Consider the following 18,843-nt stretch of genomic DNA (forward strand, 5'->3'; position numbering starts at 1 on the left):
AACAGATGTCTGAGTTAGACATTGTTATTAGGCATTGTAATTAATAGAAGTATTACACAAATTAAAATTTCAGTCCTTAGAAAAATGAAATTGTAGATGATTGAGTGAAGTTAACTCATTAATAGAAAGTGACTCCTGAATTCCCACCATTCTGCTTTATTAGTTCAATAAACAGAATGTTTTAAGCCATTGGAAAGGAGTTGGAAGAGAGCTAGAACAAGACATGCTTCACCGTGGCTTTCTGAACGTTGGCAAGGTACTTGACACGTCTGTGCCTCAATTTGCCAAATTTTAAAATATGTATAATAATACCTGACTGGGATATTGTGAGGTCTGATGAATGTTTGTTCATTGAGGCCCAGATTTTTAAAGAGACAAGGTGGATGACGTAATATTTTTGATTGGACCATCTTTTGATGGTGAGAGAGACACAAACTTTAGATCTACACAGACTTCTCCCTCAGGACCTGTGCTGAGCACCCACTATTTTTTCCTGTGGGTGCTCCAGCCCCGGCATACCCATGGAGACGGCGCCTATGTGGGGTTGCACACTCTGCACCAACCATTAGGATAGTACAGATTGTTTCCCTGCAGGATCTGCCAGCCCCACTGCAGCTATAATCTCTACACTTTGGGGAAATTTTCTCCCCAGGAGGTATCGGGGTTGGGAAGTCCCTCCATAATAAGGAAAACACTATTATTCCTAAAGCTAAGTTTCAGAGTAGCAGCTGTGTTAGTCTGTATCTGCAAAAAGAACAGGAGGACTTGTGGCACCTTAGAGACTAACAAATTTATTTGAGCATCAGCTTTCGTGAGCTACAGTCTCAAAAGTCTCTGTGCTTTATTATAGAGTTTCTGCCTAGAACGTTGTTATTTTTCATTGTGTACACACTTCCTCCCAACTGCATATTTTTATTAATGTGTTTTTGAAATGATTATTTGAAATAATTAAGATAGATGTTAAATAAACCTAAGATTAATAATCAGCTCTGCCATGCCCTGCTGGACATCTCCTCCCAGTTCACTTACACAGTTTTTATCATCAACCTTTGTTCTCAGTTCACCAACCACTCTTCAGTCCACGTGACAGTGCTCCTAGTCAAGTTAATTGGAATTAAGACTTCAGCTAAGATTTTTGAAAGGCATTAGATCAAATTCTTTATTATAGTTCAGTTATATTACATCAACTGCATTCCCTTCCTACACCAGCGACTGAACGCTGCTGACACTCTCTGATATGCCAAACTGTAGAAATTGCATGGATAGTCTGTAGCACATGGATGACCAGTGCTGCATACTGCTTCTGCTCTGGGGATGTATCAGGAAAAGGATGGGGTTGCCACTATACACCCCCAGTACTGGCCTGCTGCCCTATTCTTGCAGAGAAGGAAATTCAGAGAAATATACTCAGTATTGCCAACCCCAAGCCATTCAACAGTCATGAGACAGACCCCCAAAATCATGAGATTGGCTTAATATACATTATTATTATTATAGGTATTACTATGGTGCCTAGGAGCCCTAGTCATGGGCCAGGATCCCACTGTTCTAGATGTTGTACAAACACAAAACAAAGATTGGCCCAAATACTGGACGATCTAAGCGTAAAACAAAGAGACAACAGATGGAAACAGACAATCTGGGGAATATCCAGAGGGCTGGAGAGCATGGGGCTAAGCCAACCTGATTACAGAATGAGCCCCACCTGAGGGGCATCAGGCAAATTCCCCTAAAAAGCAGAAGGTGGCTGCAGTAAGGGGAATGAGGACCAGGCTTAAGTAGTGATAAAACCTAGCTGCAGAAAGGGCTGGAGAGAGCCAGGTAGGAAGCTCAGAAAGTACAGGTAAAGGAGCAGACCTAGTTGCTTAGTTCAGGCCATGGCCCAGAGTTCAGAGTAGAGGGGGTGAGTGGGTTCCTCTACCAGCCCCAAGGAAGGGGGCATACAAACCCACACAGAGTTATTGAGCCCAGCAAGGGAGCTACAGGCTAAAGAATAGCCCCAGTGAGGTGAGGAAGAATTTTGTTTCTGTTAAGACATTGTTGAAACTTTTAGTTTGGACAGTTGTGACCCTGGAATGGGTGGAGGGCCAAGTCACTGGGAGAGAAGCCACTGCACCACTCCTGGCCATGAGGGGGTGGCTAACAACTAGTGGACTCATTTACAGGGGAATACAAGGAAACAATTAAACCAGTGGTTCTCAACCTTTCCAGACTACTGTACCCCTGTTAGGAGTCTGATTTGTCTTGCATACCCCAAGTTTCACCTCACTTAAAAACTCCTTGCATACAAAATTAGACATAAAAATACAAAAGTGTCACAGCACACTCTTACTGAAAAATTGCTGACTTTCTCATTTTTAACATATAATTATACGATAAATCAATTAGAATATAAATATTGTACTTACATTTCAGTGTATAGCATATAGAGCAGCATAAACAATTCATTGTATGAAATTTTAGTTTGTACTGACTTCGCTAGTGCTTTTTATGTAGACTTTTGTAAAACGAGGCAAATCTCTAGATGAGTTGATGTACCTCCTAGAAAACCTTTGTGTAGTCCCAGGGGTACACGTACACGTACTCCTGGCTCAGAACCACTGAATTAAACCATATTGGACAGAAAGATTTAAAGGAGGATAACGAAGTAGCTTTGGAGATGTTTATGAGGCACTCCTCCCAAACCTGAGGGACAGCACAGCAGAAAGCAGAAAGTTGCTCATTTGAAAATGTAACAACTGGGTGACTGAGGTGGGAGTTGACATTTCAGTACTGAGAGATGTTGGGTAGGGTGGGGAGAGGCCATGAAGGGCCTTCCAAGTGAAAACAAGGCACTTATGTTTGCTATGATAAAGAAGCAGTAGCCAGTGGAGAGATGCAAACAGAGGAGCGACATGGTCGAAGTGATGGGCTAGAAGAATGATCTTGACGGCAGCATTCTGAATGGATATGAGCAGGGCAAGAGTACATTTGTGAAGGCAAGAGAAAAAGATGCTGGTAATCGAGTTGTGAGATGAGGGGAGCTTGGATGAGAGTTTTAGCTGTGTGAATGGATAGCACAGGCCATAGCTCAGAAATGTGATACAGAAAGAATCGGCAAGATTAATGTAGATTGGTTGTGAGGACCTAGAGAGAGGTCTGAGTTGAAGATGACAATAATACATTTTGTGTTTTTTATTTGCTATTGGGTTTTTGAGTCTTTAGCATTCACGTTTCCCAGCTTTTCTTTGCAACCATGAGGGCTAGAAACTTACTTTTTTTAAAATGAAAGCTGATATTCTTACATAATTGGACTCATAGGCTTTAAGGTCGGAAGAGACTATTGTGATCATCTTTCTAGTCTGACCTCCTGCACAGAACCTCATCCATCCACTCCTGTAATAAATCCCTAACCTCTGGCTGAGTTACTGAAGTCCTCAAATCATGTGTGATTTGGTGGTAGATACGCTGGAGGGGAGGGATAGGATACAGAAGGACCTAGACAAATCGGAGGATTGGGCCAAAAGAAATCTGATGAGGTTCAATAAGGATAAGTGCAGGGTCCTGCACTTAGGATGGAAGAATCCAATGCACCGCTACAGACTAGGGACCGAATGGCTAGGCAGCAGTTCTGCGGAAAAGGACCTAGGGGTGACAGTGGACGAGAAGCTGGATATGAGTCAGCAGTGTGCCCTTGTTGCCAAGAAGGCCAATGGCATTTTGGGATGTATAAGTAGGGGCATAGCGAGCAGATCGAGGGACGTGATCGTTCCCCTCTATTCGACATTGGTGAGGCCTCATCTGGAGTACTGTGTCCAGTTTTGGGCCCCACACTACAAGAAGGATGTGGATAAATTGGAGAGAGTCCAGCGAAGGGCAACAAAAATGATTAGGGGTCTAGAACACACGACTTATGAGGAGAGGCTGAGGGAGCTGGGATTGTTTAGCCTGCAGAAGAGAAGAATGAGGGGGGATTTGATAGCTGCTTTCAACTACCTGAAAGGGGGTTCCAAAGAGGATGGCTCTAGACTGTTCTCAATGGTAGCAGATGACAGAACGAGGAGTAATAGTCTCAAGTTGCAGTGGGGGAGGTTTAGATTGGATATTAGGAAAAACTTTTTCACTAAGAGGGTGGTGAAACACTGGAATGCGTTACCTAGGGAGGTGGTAGAATCTCCTTCCTTAGAGGTTTTTAAGGTCAGGCTTGACAAAGCCCTGGCTGGGATGATTTAACTGGGAATTGGTCCTGCTTCGAGCAGGGGGTTGGACTAGATGACCTTCAGGGGTCCCTTCCAACCCTGATATTCTATGATTCTATGATTCTATGGATTAAAGACTTCAAGTTACAGAGAAGGAGTACTTGTGGCACCTTAGAGACTAACCAATTTATTTGAGCATAAGCTTTCGTGAGCTACAGCTCACTTCATCGGATGCATACTGTGGAAAGTGTAGAAGATCTTTTTATATACACACAAAGCATGAAAAAATACCTCCTCCCACCCCACTCTCCTGCTGGTAATAGCTTATCTAAAGTGATCACTCTCCTTACAATGTGTATGATAATCAAGTTGGGCCATTTCCAGCACAAATCCAGGTTTTCTCACTCCCAGTCTCTATTTAAGCCTAAGTCATTATGCAAGGTAACCTATTTCCTCTTGTTTTTTCCTACCCCCCCCCCCGACGTTCTTGTTGAACCCTGGATTTGTGCTGGAAATGGCCTACCTTGATTATCATACACATTGTAAGGAGAGTGGTCACTTTAGATAAGCTATTACCAGCAGGAGAGTGGGTTTGTGTGTGGGGGGGGGGAGGGGGGAGAAAACCTGGATTTGTGCTGGAAATGGCCCAACTTGATTATCATACACATTGTAAGGAGAGTGATCACTTTAGATAAGCTATTACCAGCAGGAGAGTGGGGTGGGAGGAGGTATTTTTTTCATGCTTTGTGTGTATATAAAAAGATCTTCTACACTTTCCACAGTATGCATCCGATGAAGTGAGCTGTAGCTCACGAAAGCTCATGCTCAAATAAATTGCTAGTCTCTAAGGTGCCACAAGTACTCCTTTTCTTTTTGCGAATACAGACTAACACGGCTGTTACTCTGAAAGTTACAGAGAATTAACCATTTACACTAGATTAAACCTGCAAGGCACCCATCACCCATGCTGCAGAGAAAGGCAAAACCCCTCTCAGGGTCTTAGCCAATCTGACCCCGGGGAAAATTCCTTCCCGACCCCAAATATGGCGATCGGTTAGACCCTGAGCATGTGGGCATGACTTCAAGAGCTGGGCATAGGTGTAAGAACTGGGCGTGCTTGCACACTTCCTGGATTGAAGTGGTTTCCATTATATACAGGGTTTACAGTTTGGTTCAATGGCTCCCAGAACCCCCACTATAAAAATTGTTCCAGCACCCCTGGCGCTGGGTCTTTAAGAAAAACACCAAGACTCACAATCATATCACATGACTTGGCAACACCGTATCCTTCTGAAGCGCTTACCTCATGTAAGCAGCATGTCAGCTGGAACTCTGTGACTGCAGCACAGCGACAAAATCTGGCATTAGCAGCTGCTGTAGGTAGGCTAACTTTGTCCTCTGGTATCATTTTTACTTTATCTTTTATTATTATTTATTTATAATGGGAGGGGCATAGTCACCATTCAGGATAATGGCCTCATGTGGTAGGAGTCTGTACAGATACATAGGGAGATGCAATCCTTGCTCTGAAAAGTTTTCAGTCTGGTGCGCTGATGTTGCAGACACTTGTTCATGTTTTTAACTTGACTTCAGCAGAACTGCTCATGTGCTTAAAGTTAAGCACGAGTAACTTTTTACGGGAATGGGCCTAAGAAAACAGGCAATACACAAAAGGTGGGTTGTATGAATGCAGACAAAATGTGCATTTTTATATTCATTATATGTACTAATATTATTTTAAACAAATAAATACTAACCTGACTGCCCCTGGAACTTTCTTTTAGGTGTCAAATTTCTTGAAGTGCTCTCAGAGGAAATGGGTCTTGGAGGGATTTGAATGATGAGCGGGTAGTGGACTTATAAATTATTTAAGGGAGAGGGTTCTATGCGAAATGGAAGACAGTCTTTACTTACGTAGTGGCATGGAGGAAAAGATGAGTTGAGGATGCTCAACAAGAGAGCATACTTTTCAGAAATTAAGTAATCTAGTGAGCAGGATGGAATAAGAGGAAGTATTAAAATCTACAAGCATGGTAGAAGACTGAAGCATTTACAAAACAATATAAGTAAGGTAAAACTGCATATAATTCCCACCAAAAAAGAAAACTGCAAGGAACAAGAAGAAGCCACTGTGACTCCTCAATGATATAATGGTAAAGAAAAAAGAATTTAGAGTAAGAAAATGAGAATTGAGATGGGAAGGAACCAAATAAATATTGAGAAACAGTCAGATGATATCATTGATTATAAGGCTCTACTTGTGTTCTGCCCCTTCTAAAAATGTAAAGATTTTTCATTTTGATATATTTACTTTCTCTTTATTCTATCTATAATGTTCCCAGTAACAAATACACAACAAAATTCTTGTGTAATTATCTAGTGCTTTTGTTTAAAAACATGTCCACATGTTTTTGGATTATGAACTGACATATTATTCTGAGATGCATCACATTTTGTAGCATCAATCAGGTTGTATACAGTAACGTTATTTGATGTAATGGATGAAACGGAATGTAGTGTGTCACATTGTGATACATCAACTCTAAAACAAATTTTCAAAAACTATTTTCAACTACCATCATGTCCTTTATTGTGACCAGTGTTAATAAGAAAAATGTTATTTTTAAACAACATTTTTAATGTAAATGTTTTTCATGATACTTTATCATAGTAGTTTGAAAGCAGTTAAGACTCGTACTGTGAGTAAAATAACATAATACCAGAAAAAAGTTATAGGAAACGAACTGCCATGAGATACCTGAACTGAATTTTTATTTGGTAGTGAGTCAACAAATATGGTGTACCCCAGGAAGGAGAATGATAGAACTTCAGGAATGAGATATGAAAGAGACCCATTAGGTCAGTTCTTCCATCCCTCTGTCAAAAATATCCAGTGGAATCTGGAGGCAAAAGCAGCTATGGTGGGACACCAAGCAGAAAACATATTTTTGTATAGAAAAAGTGATTCTAAACATGGCATTATGGGATTCTGTGTTTGTTATTTCTCTGACTCTACATCAGATTTGCTCCCTTTACAAGTTAAGTTTTTTTTCTAACTGCCAGCCCTATAAATCCAGCCTGGGTGTGAAAGTCAAGCTAAGCTCTTTGTGACTTGTGCTTTATCATCAGTAATAAAGAATCTGTGGGCCAAATTCTGCCATAAATTATATTTGTGCAGCTCTTGCAGATCCATAAAGGCTAGAATCATCTGCACAGAGGCTCTGTACTACCAAATGTGGTCTCTGCTTCTTGTGGTCCTGTCTGGCCCCATGATAGCCTTGGCCAAGGTCATGCTTTCAGCAACTCTCATCCGGTGGTCTTTTTGGAACTCCCAGCGTGGGTGAGGCAGGAGTGGTTGAACAACAGAGGGCAGTGACGCATGGCTGTCTTAGGCAGCACTAACTCAGGCTGGAAACTTACAGCACTAACTTGGTCAGGGGAGAAGCAGACAATACCTACCCCTTCAACCATGCTGCCTCCTGGCTTTCCTTCTCCTCACCCATAGACCCACAGAGCTGCTTCTCACAAGGTCTGGGGAAGGGGGAAAATACAGCTGAGGTGACAGTCTTTCTCCTCCTGCATGCAGACATGATGCTCTGGTCCTTAATTAATAATTCTGGTGCTGCAGAGCTGGAACAGGATCCAGCAGCTGTGCTGGCTTTGCAGGGATTAAGGGTGTAATCTGTTATAAAATTTATTTTTGTCATTAAAATTGTCCACTCTGACTCCGAGAACTCACAATGAGCAGATCTGCTGAGTAAGACAAAGCCATTTTTACACAGGCCATTGCATGCAGTACGTTATCTGTCCATGTGATGCGGTGTGTAAACTCCACAGTGGAACTGAAGAAGTTAAAGAGCAGCTCTGGGTTCGGATGACCCCACCTGCAGAACATGTTCCCATTGGAGGTGGAGCCTAAAAGAGATCCAGACAGCTCAGAAAAGGGGCTGACAGAGCAGGGCCCTACCCTAGAAGCTCCTAAAAGAAGTGCTGTAGAAGCCTTTCCCTTGGAGGAAGAGCCTGCCTGATGCACCTAGAGGGACTGAAGATTCAATTATTCTCCTCTTCTCTATCACTTTGTGTCAAACAGTGCGACTTTGGTGGGGAGGTAAATGGCCGGAAGTGGCTCATCAGAGTGGCAGCGTTAAGACACTCCTGGGTGCCAGACATTATTGCCTCTTACGGGGAACTGGGCTGGAGCCCAATGGATTGGGAGATCCCAGGTTCTCTTACCAGCAACCCTTGTTATGAAGAGCACAAATCCCTCACTTCCATACTCCCCCTTGGGGAAGCAAGGGGAGGCTAAAGCCTGTGAAAACTCCCTGACTGGGTCTGGACACAAGCAGGGGTCAATAAATGGACTGAAGGTTGTCTCCCCGGTTGTGAGGGTGTGGGGCCAAATATTTTCCTTACCCCAAAGGGGGACGAGGCTACCTGGTCACCTGAGTGGAGTGGTAAGTCAACACCCACCAAAAGGCAGATGGCCACAGGGCATGTTAGTGGCCAGTGACAGACATTGGAGGTGGGGTGAGTAGAGACCTAGCATCTTAGCCACAAGGTAATGCTGCCAATGAGCATTGTCCATCACAGACCATAATCACAGCTTGGAGACATTTAAAAACATCTGACAAGCTTTGTAGTATGTTTACTTAAATCCTTTTGTCACTTTTTGCTTGTTTTGAGTTTAGAATGTTTTAATATCTCTTAAATGTCTGTAGTCCTAGAGATGAGCTAATAAAATCCTTGGCTGTGTCATAGGGTGGCTTGTCTTTTGAGGGCAGTCAAGTTCAGCCTTGCCTGTGGCAGATCAGCTACTGCTGCCCCCACAGCTGAGCCTGATTGAATCGAGCCACCTGATCCCCAGGCAATTGTCAGACCCAGCTGCAGAGGAATTGGGTGGGCTTCCATGAAGGGTTGGAAGAGCTCCGCTGGGGAAGAGAGTTGTGAGATGGAGGCTGTCTGCTATGAGTGGCCTGAAGAGGATGGATGGTAGGGGAGATGGAGGTTTCTGTGGCAGGTTCATGAAAAGACCAGCTTGCAGGCAGATGGCCTGGAAGTGCACTGTGAATAAGGATCCAGCCTGGGGAGAACCAGACTGGAGGGATGACTGTAGGGAAGAAACCTTGAGAGTGAGCGGCTTGGGTAGGAGTCTCTGGGGTGAAAGTCCAGAGAGTCAGCACTCTATGACAGCAGTGCACATTCAATCCCAGGCTCTCCACAGAAAATTTAACCTTTACAAATAACTTCCTATTTCCAAGGTCTTGTGTGTGTGAAATATTTTCTCTCGCGCGCGTGCACTCTCTCTCTCTTTCTCAAAAAAAAAAAAAGTCAACTATCTAAGCAACCCTTTAAATCTTACTTTCCCTAACTAGAAACACACTTGCTTTGGCATTGGCAACTTTTTCTGACCATACATTTTATTGCTATCTCCCATCAGGGTTGGAAGAGGCCTCAGGAGGTCATCTAGTCCAATCCCCTGCTCAAAGCCCTGGGTCAGAGCAAGTGGAAGCCCCTGCCCACCCCTTCCTCCTGTGCTTTCCTACCCACCCGCGCTCCTGCCGGGGAGCGGTGTCGGGGCGCAGGGGCTTCCCCTATTCCCCAACAGGAGCGTCAGACAGGTGCAGCGGGGCAAGCCCCCGTGCCCTGACACTGCTCCCTGGCAGGCGCACTGGGCGGGAGGAGTGGATCAGGGAGCGGGGTCGCCCATTTTTCTGGATTCCCCCAAATGACTGGGGCCCCTGGGCACAGGTCCTGTTTGCCCAGCAGCTAATCTGCCACTGGATGTGAGTGTCCTAATTACTAATGTATAGCAGTTGCCATTTAAAAAGTCAGCATTTACCAAGTTACCATAAAATGGTAGCTAAGATATTACAGAATTTCCTTATACTTATGGGACGGAACATCTGTGGTATCTGAGATAACGTGGAGCAACATGTGTTAGTAAAAGTTGACACTTTATTGGCAACCACAGGTAAAATGCTTAAAAATCCTGACAGAGTGAAAAAGAAAAAGGGAAGATAATATTGCAGGGTTGACCTGATGGTTTTATAATCCAGATGGACTTTCTGATGGGTTCTGATTGCTCATCCTTCAGGACAGTGGGAGTAAGCACCCTTGCAGTGGCAACATCTGCAGATGCTGGGGGAAATAAGTGCCCCTCATCACCCAACAGTAAACCCTATGGCCAATGGGTATAGTGCGGCTGATGAGCTTCAAAGAGGTTTTTTTCTCCGCTTCTTTGGCTGGGAAGCTGGTGACCTCAAACAGGGACTTGGAGGGATAGAGGGTGTGTGAGTGTGGAGGATAAAATGGATTGGCCCTTAAAGTTTTGTAAAGAATGAAGTGGATTAGGATTGACACATGTTAAAACAGGGAAGAAAAAATAAAATAAACAGAAGTAAGATCATGGAGTTAAACTCCATGAGTCAGACTCCAGCTCCACTTAAGATCCTTTACTGACAACCTTATGCACATCCTCATGACTTTATCTGTCTCCAAATGATTTTCCGTATGCAAGTCCAAATGTAAAAGCGTTCCCAAGTCATTGGGTTCCAGCTGTCTCACTGATGCTTCACTACTGCTTCCAGCTATCCGCTTTTCTCATTCTGGTCCTGGATTCAGGAATGCATCCCTGTTCAGGAGAGCAATTACGCCAGTACTTAAGTCCCAGTGAAGTACAGTAATTAAGTACAGTAATTTAAGTACAGTAATTAAGAACATGTCTAAAGTTAAGCATATTCTTAAATGCTCTCCTGAGTAGGGATGGGTTTAAGCATAAGCTTAAAACTGGTTTCCTGAATTGGAGACTGACTCCCTAAATTCTCTGACTTTCCTTACATACGTGGCCCTAGATTTTTAGAAATGGGTGCCTAGAGTTAAGCTTCCAAGACCACATGTAGGCACATAAATAAGTGGCCTGATTTTCAGAAGTGCCGAACAACTGCAGCTCTCATTGAAGTGAATAGAAGCTGGAAAAAAAAAAACCTGTTATATGAAATAGCAGTAGGGACTGATCAGAACTTTGGAAATCAGGTCATTTACTCAGATGTCTAAGTTTAGGCACCCATTTTTGAAAATCTTGTTCATGGTTTCTAAGCCTAAGAGACAGCTCAAGGAAGCAGAACTCTAAAGCGTTTAAAGCCTCCTGTAATATTTGCAGCTATTCTTCTCATTCAGTCTGTAAATTGAACTGAAGAACATGTATTCACAGAGTTTTGGTTTCAGGAAAATACGACAAATGGATACATGGAAACTTGAACAATGTATTTGTTACCACCATTTAATTCAACACATCATGCAGTCTGTGTTCAGTGTGCTTACATTAGTAGAGTACAAGTAGCAGAAAAGATAAAGAAGCATGTAGCTTGTTTGCTGCTGAAATATAGATGATTGAATGGTTTAGGAAGGAATTATCTGAATAGAAAGAAATGACAAATGAGACTATTTTCATTTCTTTGGCACTGAGTTTTGATGTGTGATCGGTGCTGAAATTTTACCCAAAGGCACTGGTGTCCTTTTTCTGTTTTTGCTGCTTAGTTTTCTCCTCTGACTTGGGGCTTCTCTTTGCTGACATTTTCAGACACTTTAGTCATTAGACACTAAATGATAACATTACACTCATTACACTGACAAACTAGCATTTTTTCTAAAGGTTGTAGTCTTTCATTGGAAATTAAGATTGAAGACCTTCTTTTTTACAAGACTCAGAAGAACACCACTGCCCTTCAATTATGTACTGTATATTGATGGTGCACAGCAGTAAAAAGTGTTATATGAAATAGCAGTAGGGAATGATCAGGCCTGATAGCCTGTGTGTCTCACAGTGGGTTACCAATCATACCACGAGGAACTTTTTTGTGGATGCCTCACTTTCTCACAAAGCAGTTCACAGGTTACTTTGTTGCTACCTCAGTTTTCAGACTGCTCATAATTCTCTTCTTCTAAACTTTGTCAGCCGTCACAGAAGGAATGAATCTGACACTTTCCTGTTGCATCATTTTCCTTTTCTTCCCCCCCCTGAAATATACAAAATCAGACCCTCATATTAAATTTGGAATTAAATAAATGCAAATAAAAGAATATACCAGTTGCAGATCAGGAAGCTTTATTAAATCAGGCAGTCTCCCTTGCTCCTGTTTTACTAGCAAAGGGTGAAATGCACCCATTTGCTCAGGACCAGCACCAAACCTATGCACACATCCCTCTTTGCCTCTGTTTTATGTAGCGTCAACACCTTGTGAATCTTAATAGCTGTGTTTTTTTTAAAAAAAGCTCCAGCTACTGGATTCATTTGGGTCAGTGAGAATCTTAGTTTTCATTTAAAGTAGTAGTAAGTTTCTAGCCCACACGGTTGCAGAGATAAGCTTGAAAACATTGTCTGAGTGTACCCTAATGGCTCAAACACTAGAAGGCATATAAAAAGAACTCAAAATGCTTTCATGATTTTAAACCAAAGTTAAAGAACCCGGGGAACTACAGACCGCTTAGCCTCACTTCAGTTCCCTGCATAATCATGGAACAGGTCCTCAAGGAATCCATTTTGAAGAACTTGGAGGAGAGGAAAGTGATCAGGAACAGTCAGCATGGATTCACCAAGGGCAAGTCATTCCTGACTAACTTAATTGCCTTCTATGATGAGATAACTGGCTCTGTGGATGAGGGGAAAGCAGCGGATGTGTTATTCCTTGACTTTAGCAAAGCTTTTGATCCGGTCTCCCACAGTATGCTTGCCAGCAAGTTAAAGAAGTATGGGCTGGATAAATGGACTATAAGGTGGATAGAGAGCTGGCTAGATCATTGGGCTCAATGGGTAGTGATCAATGGCTCAATGTCTAGTTGGCAGCTGGTATCAAGCGGAGTGCCCCAGGGTTGGTCCTGGGGCCAGTTTTGTTCAACATCTTTATTAATGATTTGGATGATGGGATGAATTGCATCCTCAGCAAGTTCGCAGATGACACTAAGCTGTGGGGAGAGGTAGATACGCTGGGGGGTAGCGATAAGGTCCAGAGTGACCTAGACAAATTGGAGAATTGGGCCAAAAGAAATCTGATGAGGTTCAACAAGGACAAGTGCAGAGTCCTGCACTTAGGACGGAAGAATCCCATGCACTGCTACAGACTAGGGACTGAGTGTCTAGGCAGCAGTTGATTTCTTGAGGATCTCCTCCATGATTTTTCCAGGGACTGAGTTGAGGCTGACTGGCCTGTAGTTCCCTGGATCCTCCTTCTTCCCTTTTTAAAAGATGGGCACTACATTAGCCTTTTCCCAATCATCTGGGACGTCCCACAATCACCATGTTTTCAAAGATAATGGCCAATGGCTCTGCAATCACATCCGCCAACTCCTTTAGCACCCTCGGATGCAGTGCATCTGGCCCCATGGACTTGTGCTTGTCCAGCTTTTCTAAATAGTCCTGAACCACTTCTTTCTCCACAGAAGGCTGATCATCTCCTCCCCATACTGTGCTGCCCAGTACAGTAGTCTGGGAGCTGACTTTGTTCGTGATGACAGAGGCAAAAAAGCATTGAGTACATTAGCTTTTTCCACATCCTCTGTCACTAGGTTGCCTCCCCCATTAGGTAAGGGGCCCATATTTTCCTTGACCTTCTTCTTGTTGCTAACATACCTGTAGAAACTCTTCTTGTTACTTTTAACATCCCTTGCTAGCTGCAACTCCAAGTGTGATTTGGCCTTCCTGATTTCATTCCTGAATGCCTGAGCTCTCTCTCTCTCTCTCTCTCTATATATATATATATATGAGGAGAGGCTGAGGGAACTGGGGTTATTTAGACTGCAGAAGAGAAGAGTGAGGGGGGATTTGCTAGTAGCCTTCAACTACCCAAAGAGGGGTTCCAAAGAGGATGGAGCTCGGCTGTTCTCAGTGGTGGCAGATGACAGAACAAGAAGCAGTGGTCTCAAGTTGTAGTGGGGGGAGATCTAGGTTGGATATTAGGAAATACTGTTTCACTAGGAGGGTGGTGAAGCACTGGAATGGGTTACCTAGGGAGGTGGTGGAATCTCCATCCTTAGAGGTTTTTAAGGCCTGGCTTGACGAAGCCCTGCCTGGGATGATTTAGTTGGGGTTGGTCCTGCTTTGAGCAGGGGATTGGATTAGATGACATCCTGAGGTCTTTCCAACCCTAATATTCTATGATTCATGATTGTTTGGGGTTGGCACTACTGAGGCACCATACAAGGCACAATTTTTAAAGGGTGAGTGCTCAGCATTTTCTGAAACTCAGGTATGTCTAAGGCATTTCCAGTGGGTTGGGGGGCCTCAAACAGAGGCCCCCAACAGCATTAGTCACTTTTGAAAATCTTAGTCTTGAGATCCATTAAATTTAATTTTGCACTCTTAAGTGATGCATAATGCACTGTAAATTTTGCTCTTGATGTAACTTTCATTTGGCCAGAAGTAGTACCGAAAGAATTCGTGGCTGCAAGTGAATGGATGTACCACAGTAAACAGTTCTTAATCTTTAATCTTTAAAAAAAAAGACTTTAATCTTGAATCAATAGAGAACATATTCTGTTAAATTAATAGGTCCAGTAAATGCCTTTATCAGGAATCTAACTTAATAGATTTTTTTTTAAATTTAATGGAGCACTAATTTTTCGCTGGGCTTGTATATAATAGCAGCACAGTAAATTATCTTAAAAATAAATGAAGTGAATTGAGTTCACCCAGGCTTCTTTGAAAGAAAGTATTTTTTAAAAAAACTTTATGATCAACATCTTGCAATGTATTGATTTTTACAGTGTATGCCTTATTTATACAGTAATATAGGTGTGCAGGGAGCTTTACAGATAAAGCTTGCCAGCTTCCTGCTCCAAAAAGCTTGCAGTCTAGGGTCCCAATCCTGCAACTGGATATATGTGACTTTTCCACAGAGGCACTGAGTGCTTTTCTGGCACACCTGGGGATTTAACCTGTACTGGTGCACAGTTACTATGGAGAAATCCACAGGTGCTCCATTGTTAAGGTTGAAGCTATTTTCCCATGATAAACCCAATTTTTCTCACACCCTTCCGCTTTGCAATAACAGTTCTTGTCTTATTTATTGTAAGCCACTATATTACCCTAACGTGGAGCTAACCCTTCCACCCCCTTCCAATATTTAACCATCTCTCTGCCCTCATTGTCCAGGGCTTTCAATTTTCCTACAATTCACATTATAATTTCCCTCACTCCAGTTGCAGATCATCCTGACTTTCCCCCCTCAGCATCTGTCTATAAATGTTTGACCCAAGCTGGGATTATTTCTGCAATACACCTGACTGCTAATGGAAAACATTCATTTTAGAGCATTCCTAAAACAATACAATACCCCAGTTCAACCTGGTTTGCTCACAGTAAGGTTTTACACTATATATAAAGCGTGATAATCAATATGACGAGGTCCTGTGGGACCTCAATCTGGAAAGCGATTGCAGAACGGAGAGCTACAGCAGCCACGTTGTCTTGGGTTCGTGCTCTTTGATCCCTTTCTGTTGCTATCAGGACTAACTCTCTTGGAAGTATATGGTCAGACAACCGATATCAGTGAAGGGCCTGGGGAATATTCTGGGATCAAATCTTGCATGTTGCATTTTGCTTAAAGCTCAGATATTTCATTCAGCTTTAGCATAGTCTGTTTCATCCCACAGTAACTATATGGGTCCAAATTAGTAGATTTTCCCTTATGCTGGAAGCAGTGTATTCGAGGTAGGCACTAGATATAATACAGAATATGTTTTGGAACTGTATCTGTTTTCAGCCCAGCGCAGCCGCCCTGGCACACAGAGATAGTGGAGAGAGGACTCTTGTCTTGCATAAAAATTCCCCCTCTATGAATTAGCATTGCGAGAATGTTAGCTCCTGCCTCCTCCCCGTGCACATTACACTCTGCAGTGCCACAAACCTCATGTTATGCCTGACACGTGTGCAGATTCACAGGGGCAGAGGAAGGACTCCCTATGTCCTCTCTCTCTCTCTTCTAATACACTTGTGGAGCCCTAAAATTGTAGTCGATGGCATATGTCCCTCTGCTACCACAGAATATCAGATCCACAGAATCGCTGTTGTCCTGTCAAGAGAGGGATTGGAAATTGAACATAAAATGGACAGTCACATAGTGGGGAAAATACAAAAAGACAACTTAATTTAATTAAAACTCAAGTGGAGCAACTTTTTCAGCTTCAGTAAAAGAAGTGGTGCAGTTTTGTTGAATTCAGTCTAGTGCATCAATTCTTCTAGGAACCGAGTGGAAAAAGGGTTGGAATTTGATTACAGTGGAGACTAAATATACTTGTGTGTGAAAAGTGTTTCAGTTTCAGAGACATGCTTGGAGGTGGAAGATAATTGGGTGGCAGGCATTTGAGGATTAAAAACAATTGCACGTTAATGCTTGGGTGGAACTGCTATCGATTTTGAATTGTACAGTGAATGGAGCCAGTGAAAATCAGACTTGTTGTTTTCCCTCTCCTGGCCCCCGGCATTCTCCCTCCCAGGTTAAGCTTTAGTAAACTGAAGTAGTAGTCACATCTGATCCATTGTATAGCTTCCAATGATGGAAATAATGTAGTAGTCTTATAACAGTATAAAGTATGGGTAATCTGTAAAGTAGAAACAGAATGAACTATATACACCATTGCCTATTATTGAAGTGATATTTATTGAATTAATGTGACATTAGAATATGATGCATGAATTTTTAATTTAGCTTACTGATAGGCAGCATGGAAAAAAGTCAAAATTCACATGTGTGGTCATGTCAAAAGGTAGCAACAGCAGTAACAATACAAGATTACATTTTTCCTGCGTCCTCTGTACAGGTCAGAATTCCACTTTTAAGAATGCTTCACTTGTGACTGTGATGATGATGATTATTCATGTTTATATAATGCTTACTCTATGTCATGTTAGAAATAGACAAGTTGTCCGAAATATAAAACCGAAGTGGAACTCCAGTTTGTCCAAGGGAACTGTGGGGTTTAGAACCTCTGGAAAAACAGGCCCTTCTTATTTAAATTCAGACATCACTAGGGTTATACAGGTCTTCTTATGGGATAACAGCCCACACTGAGAGGTGAATTGATATATTTTTTTAAAAGAATGAGGAGTACTTGTGGCATCTTAGAGACTAACAAATGTATTTGAGCATAAGCTTTCGTGGGCTAAAACCCATTTCATCAGTGCATCCGATGAAGTGGGCTTTAGCCCATGAAAGCTTATGCTCAAATACATTTGTTAGTCTCTAAGGTGCCACAAGTACTCTTCGTTCTTTTTGCTGATACAGACTAACACGGCTACCACTCTGAAACCTGATATATTTTTGACATACAGATTAGTAAGCAAAACTTAACGTACACCTGTGCCATAGTTATTGACCACTCAAATTTCAGGCTCTCCTAGAGCCATTTTGAAAAGAGTATTTGTGTTTCCATAGCAATCGATATTTTACTACACTTTTCTTTTCTTCTTGTCTTTTAGCTAAACACCATGTCAATGGAAACAGAACAGTGGAACCTTTCCCAGAGGGAACACAGATGGTTTTATTTGGTAAGATATCATGTCTAAAAGAAAAACACTAAACTGTATGGAGAGAATGCATGCCAAACTTCTTGATTTCAGCAACACTCCTTAGGGTATCACAATCTGGACTGTTATAGCCATTTTTTAATCATCATAACCAACAAAAAACAGTTGGGTTTTTGGTGAAGTGTATGACCAAAAAAGTGGGTATTGCAAGTATTTTTCCTTAGTTTGACAAACAGTATGTTTAATCCTTTATTTTAAGTGTTTTGTATAAATACGGAGTAGCAGTTATTTGCGTATGATAGGCCCTGTGACATAGCTCAGTGCTTTATACAAAATTCTGGAAGTGATTTATGACCCTAGACCTCCACTACATTCAAATATTTGTGGTGAAAGTTTTATCTAGTTTATTTGCATAGCTTTCTCAGTTGACTCGTTTCTTCCTTCCTTTCTGCCTAAAGGACAGATTCTGATACCTTTACTCACTCACAAAATAAGTCACTATTACTGTGTAAGCCCATTGACTTCTCATTGGTTGACAGGTGACCCTTCCAATTTTATGTCCTCCCATTTGGTCTTCTCACTGCCCCAAGGGTCTTCACAAAATACCTCCCGGTAGTTGTAGCACATCTCAGATGAAAGGACATATTTATCCTTACCTGGACAATCGCGGAAGTCTTCATGTTTCCCCTGACCATGACCAGGGTTTGCCTGCGTCGCCTAGGTCACATGACAGCGTGCACATATGTGGTGCGCCACACACACCAGGCTCCAGATGCGACCGCTACAGCAATGGCTGGTGACAGTCTACTCCCTGTCAAGGGACCACCTGGAAAAGGTTGTTACCATTCCAGTGACGATACTTACCTCGCTGTGATGGTGGACCAACCCTGGGTAAGTCCTGGAAGGAGTTCCTTTTGTCAGCACTCCTCACTCAGTCAAGTTGGTTTCGGACGCCTTGGACGTTGGCTGTAGAGTGCACCTCAGCACTCTCCAGACCCAGGGAATGTAGTCCCCAGAGGAAATGACGCTACACATAAATGTCAAAGATCTCAGGGTGGTGCGCAGGGCTTGCGGGCTTCCTACCTCACCTGTCGGGCAGAATGGTCAGAGTCTTGATGGACAAGATAGCTTCAGTGTTCTACATCA

The 18,843-nt window shown here is 42.6% G+C and overlaps 1 protein-coding gene across 2 annotated transcripts in view; it reads left to right on the plus strand.

The window, feature by feature from the left end:
* MSRA (methionine sulfoxide reductase A) overlaps positions 1 to 18,843 on the plus strand; it is a 450,332-nt gene that overhangs the window by 171,539 nt on the left and 259,950 nt on the right. For both annotated transcript variants that reach the window (XM_048845800.2, XM_048845798.2), the window contains exon 2: positions 17,650 to 17,718. In XM_048845800.2, the coding sequence (XP_048701757.1) occupies positions 17,650 to 17,718 (69 nt within the window). The remainder of the gene's footprint in view (positions 1 to 17,649; positions 17,719 to 18,843) is intronic.

The sequence above is a fragment of the Caretta caretta genome, chromosome 3, assembly GCF_965140235.1.
Source record: "Caretta caretta isolate rCarCar2 chromosome 3, rCarCar1.hap1, whole genome shotgun sequence".
NCBI lineage: Eukaryota > Metazoa > Chordata > Testudines > Cheloniidae > Caretta > Caretta caretta.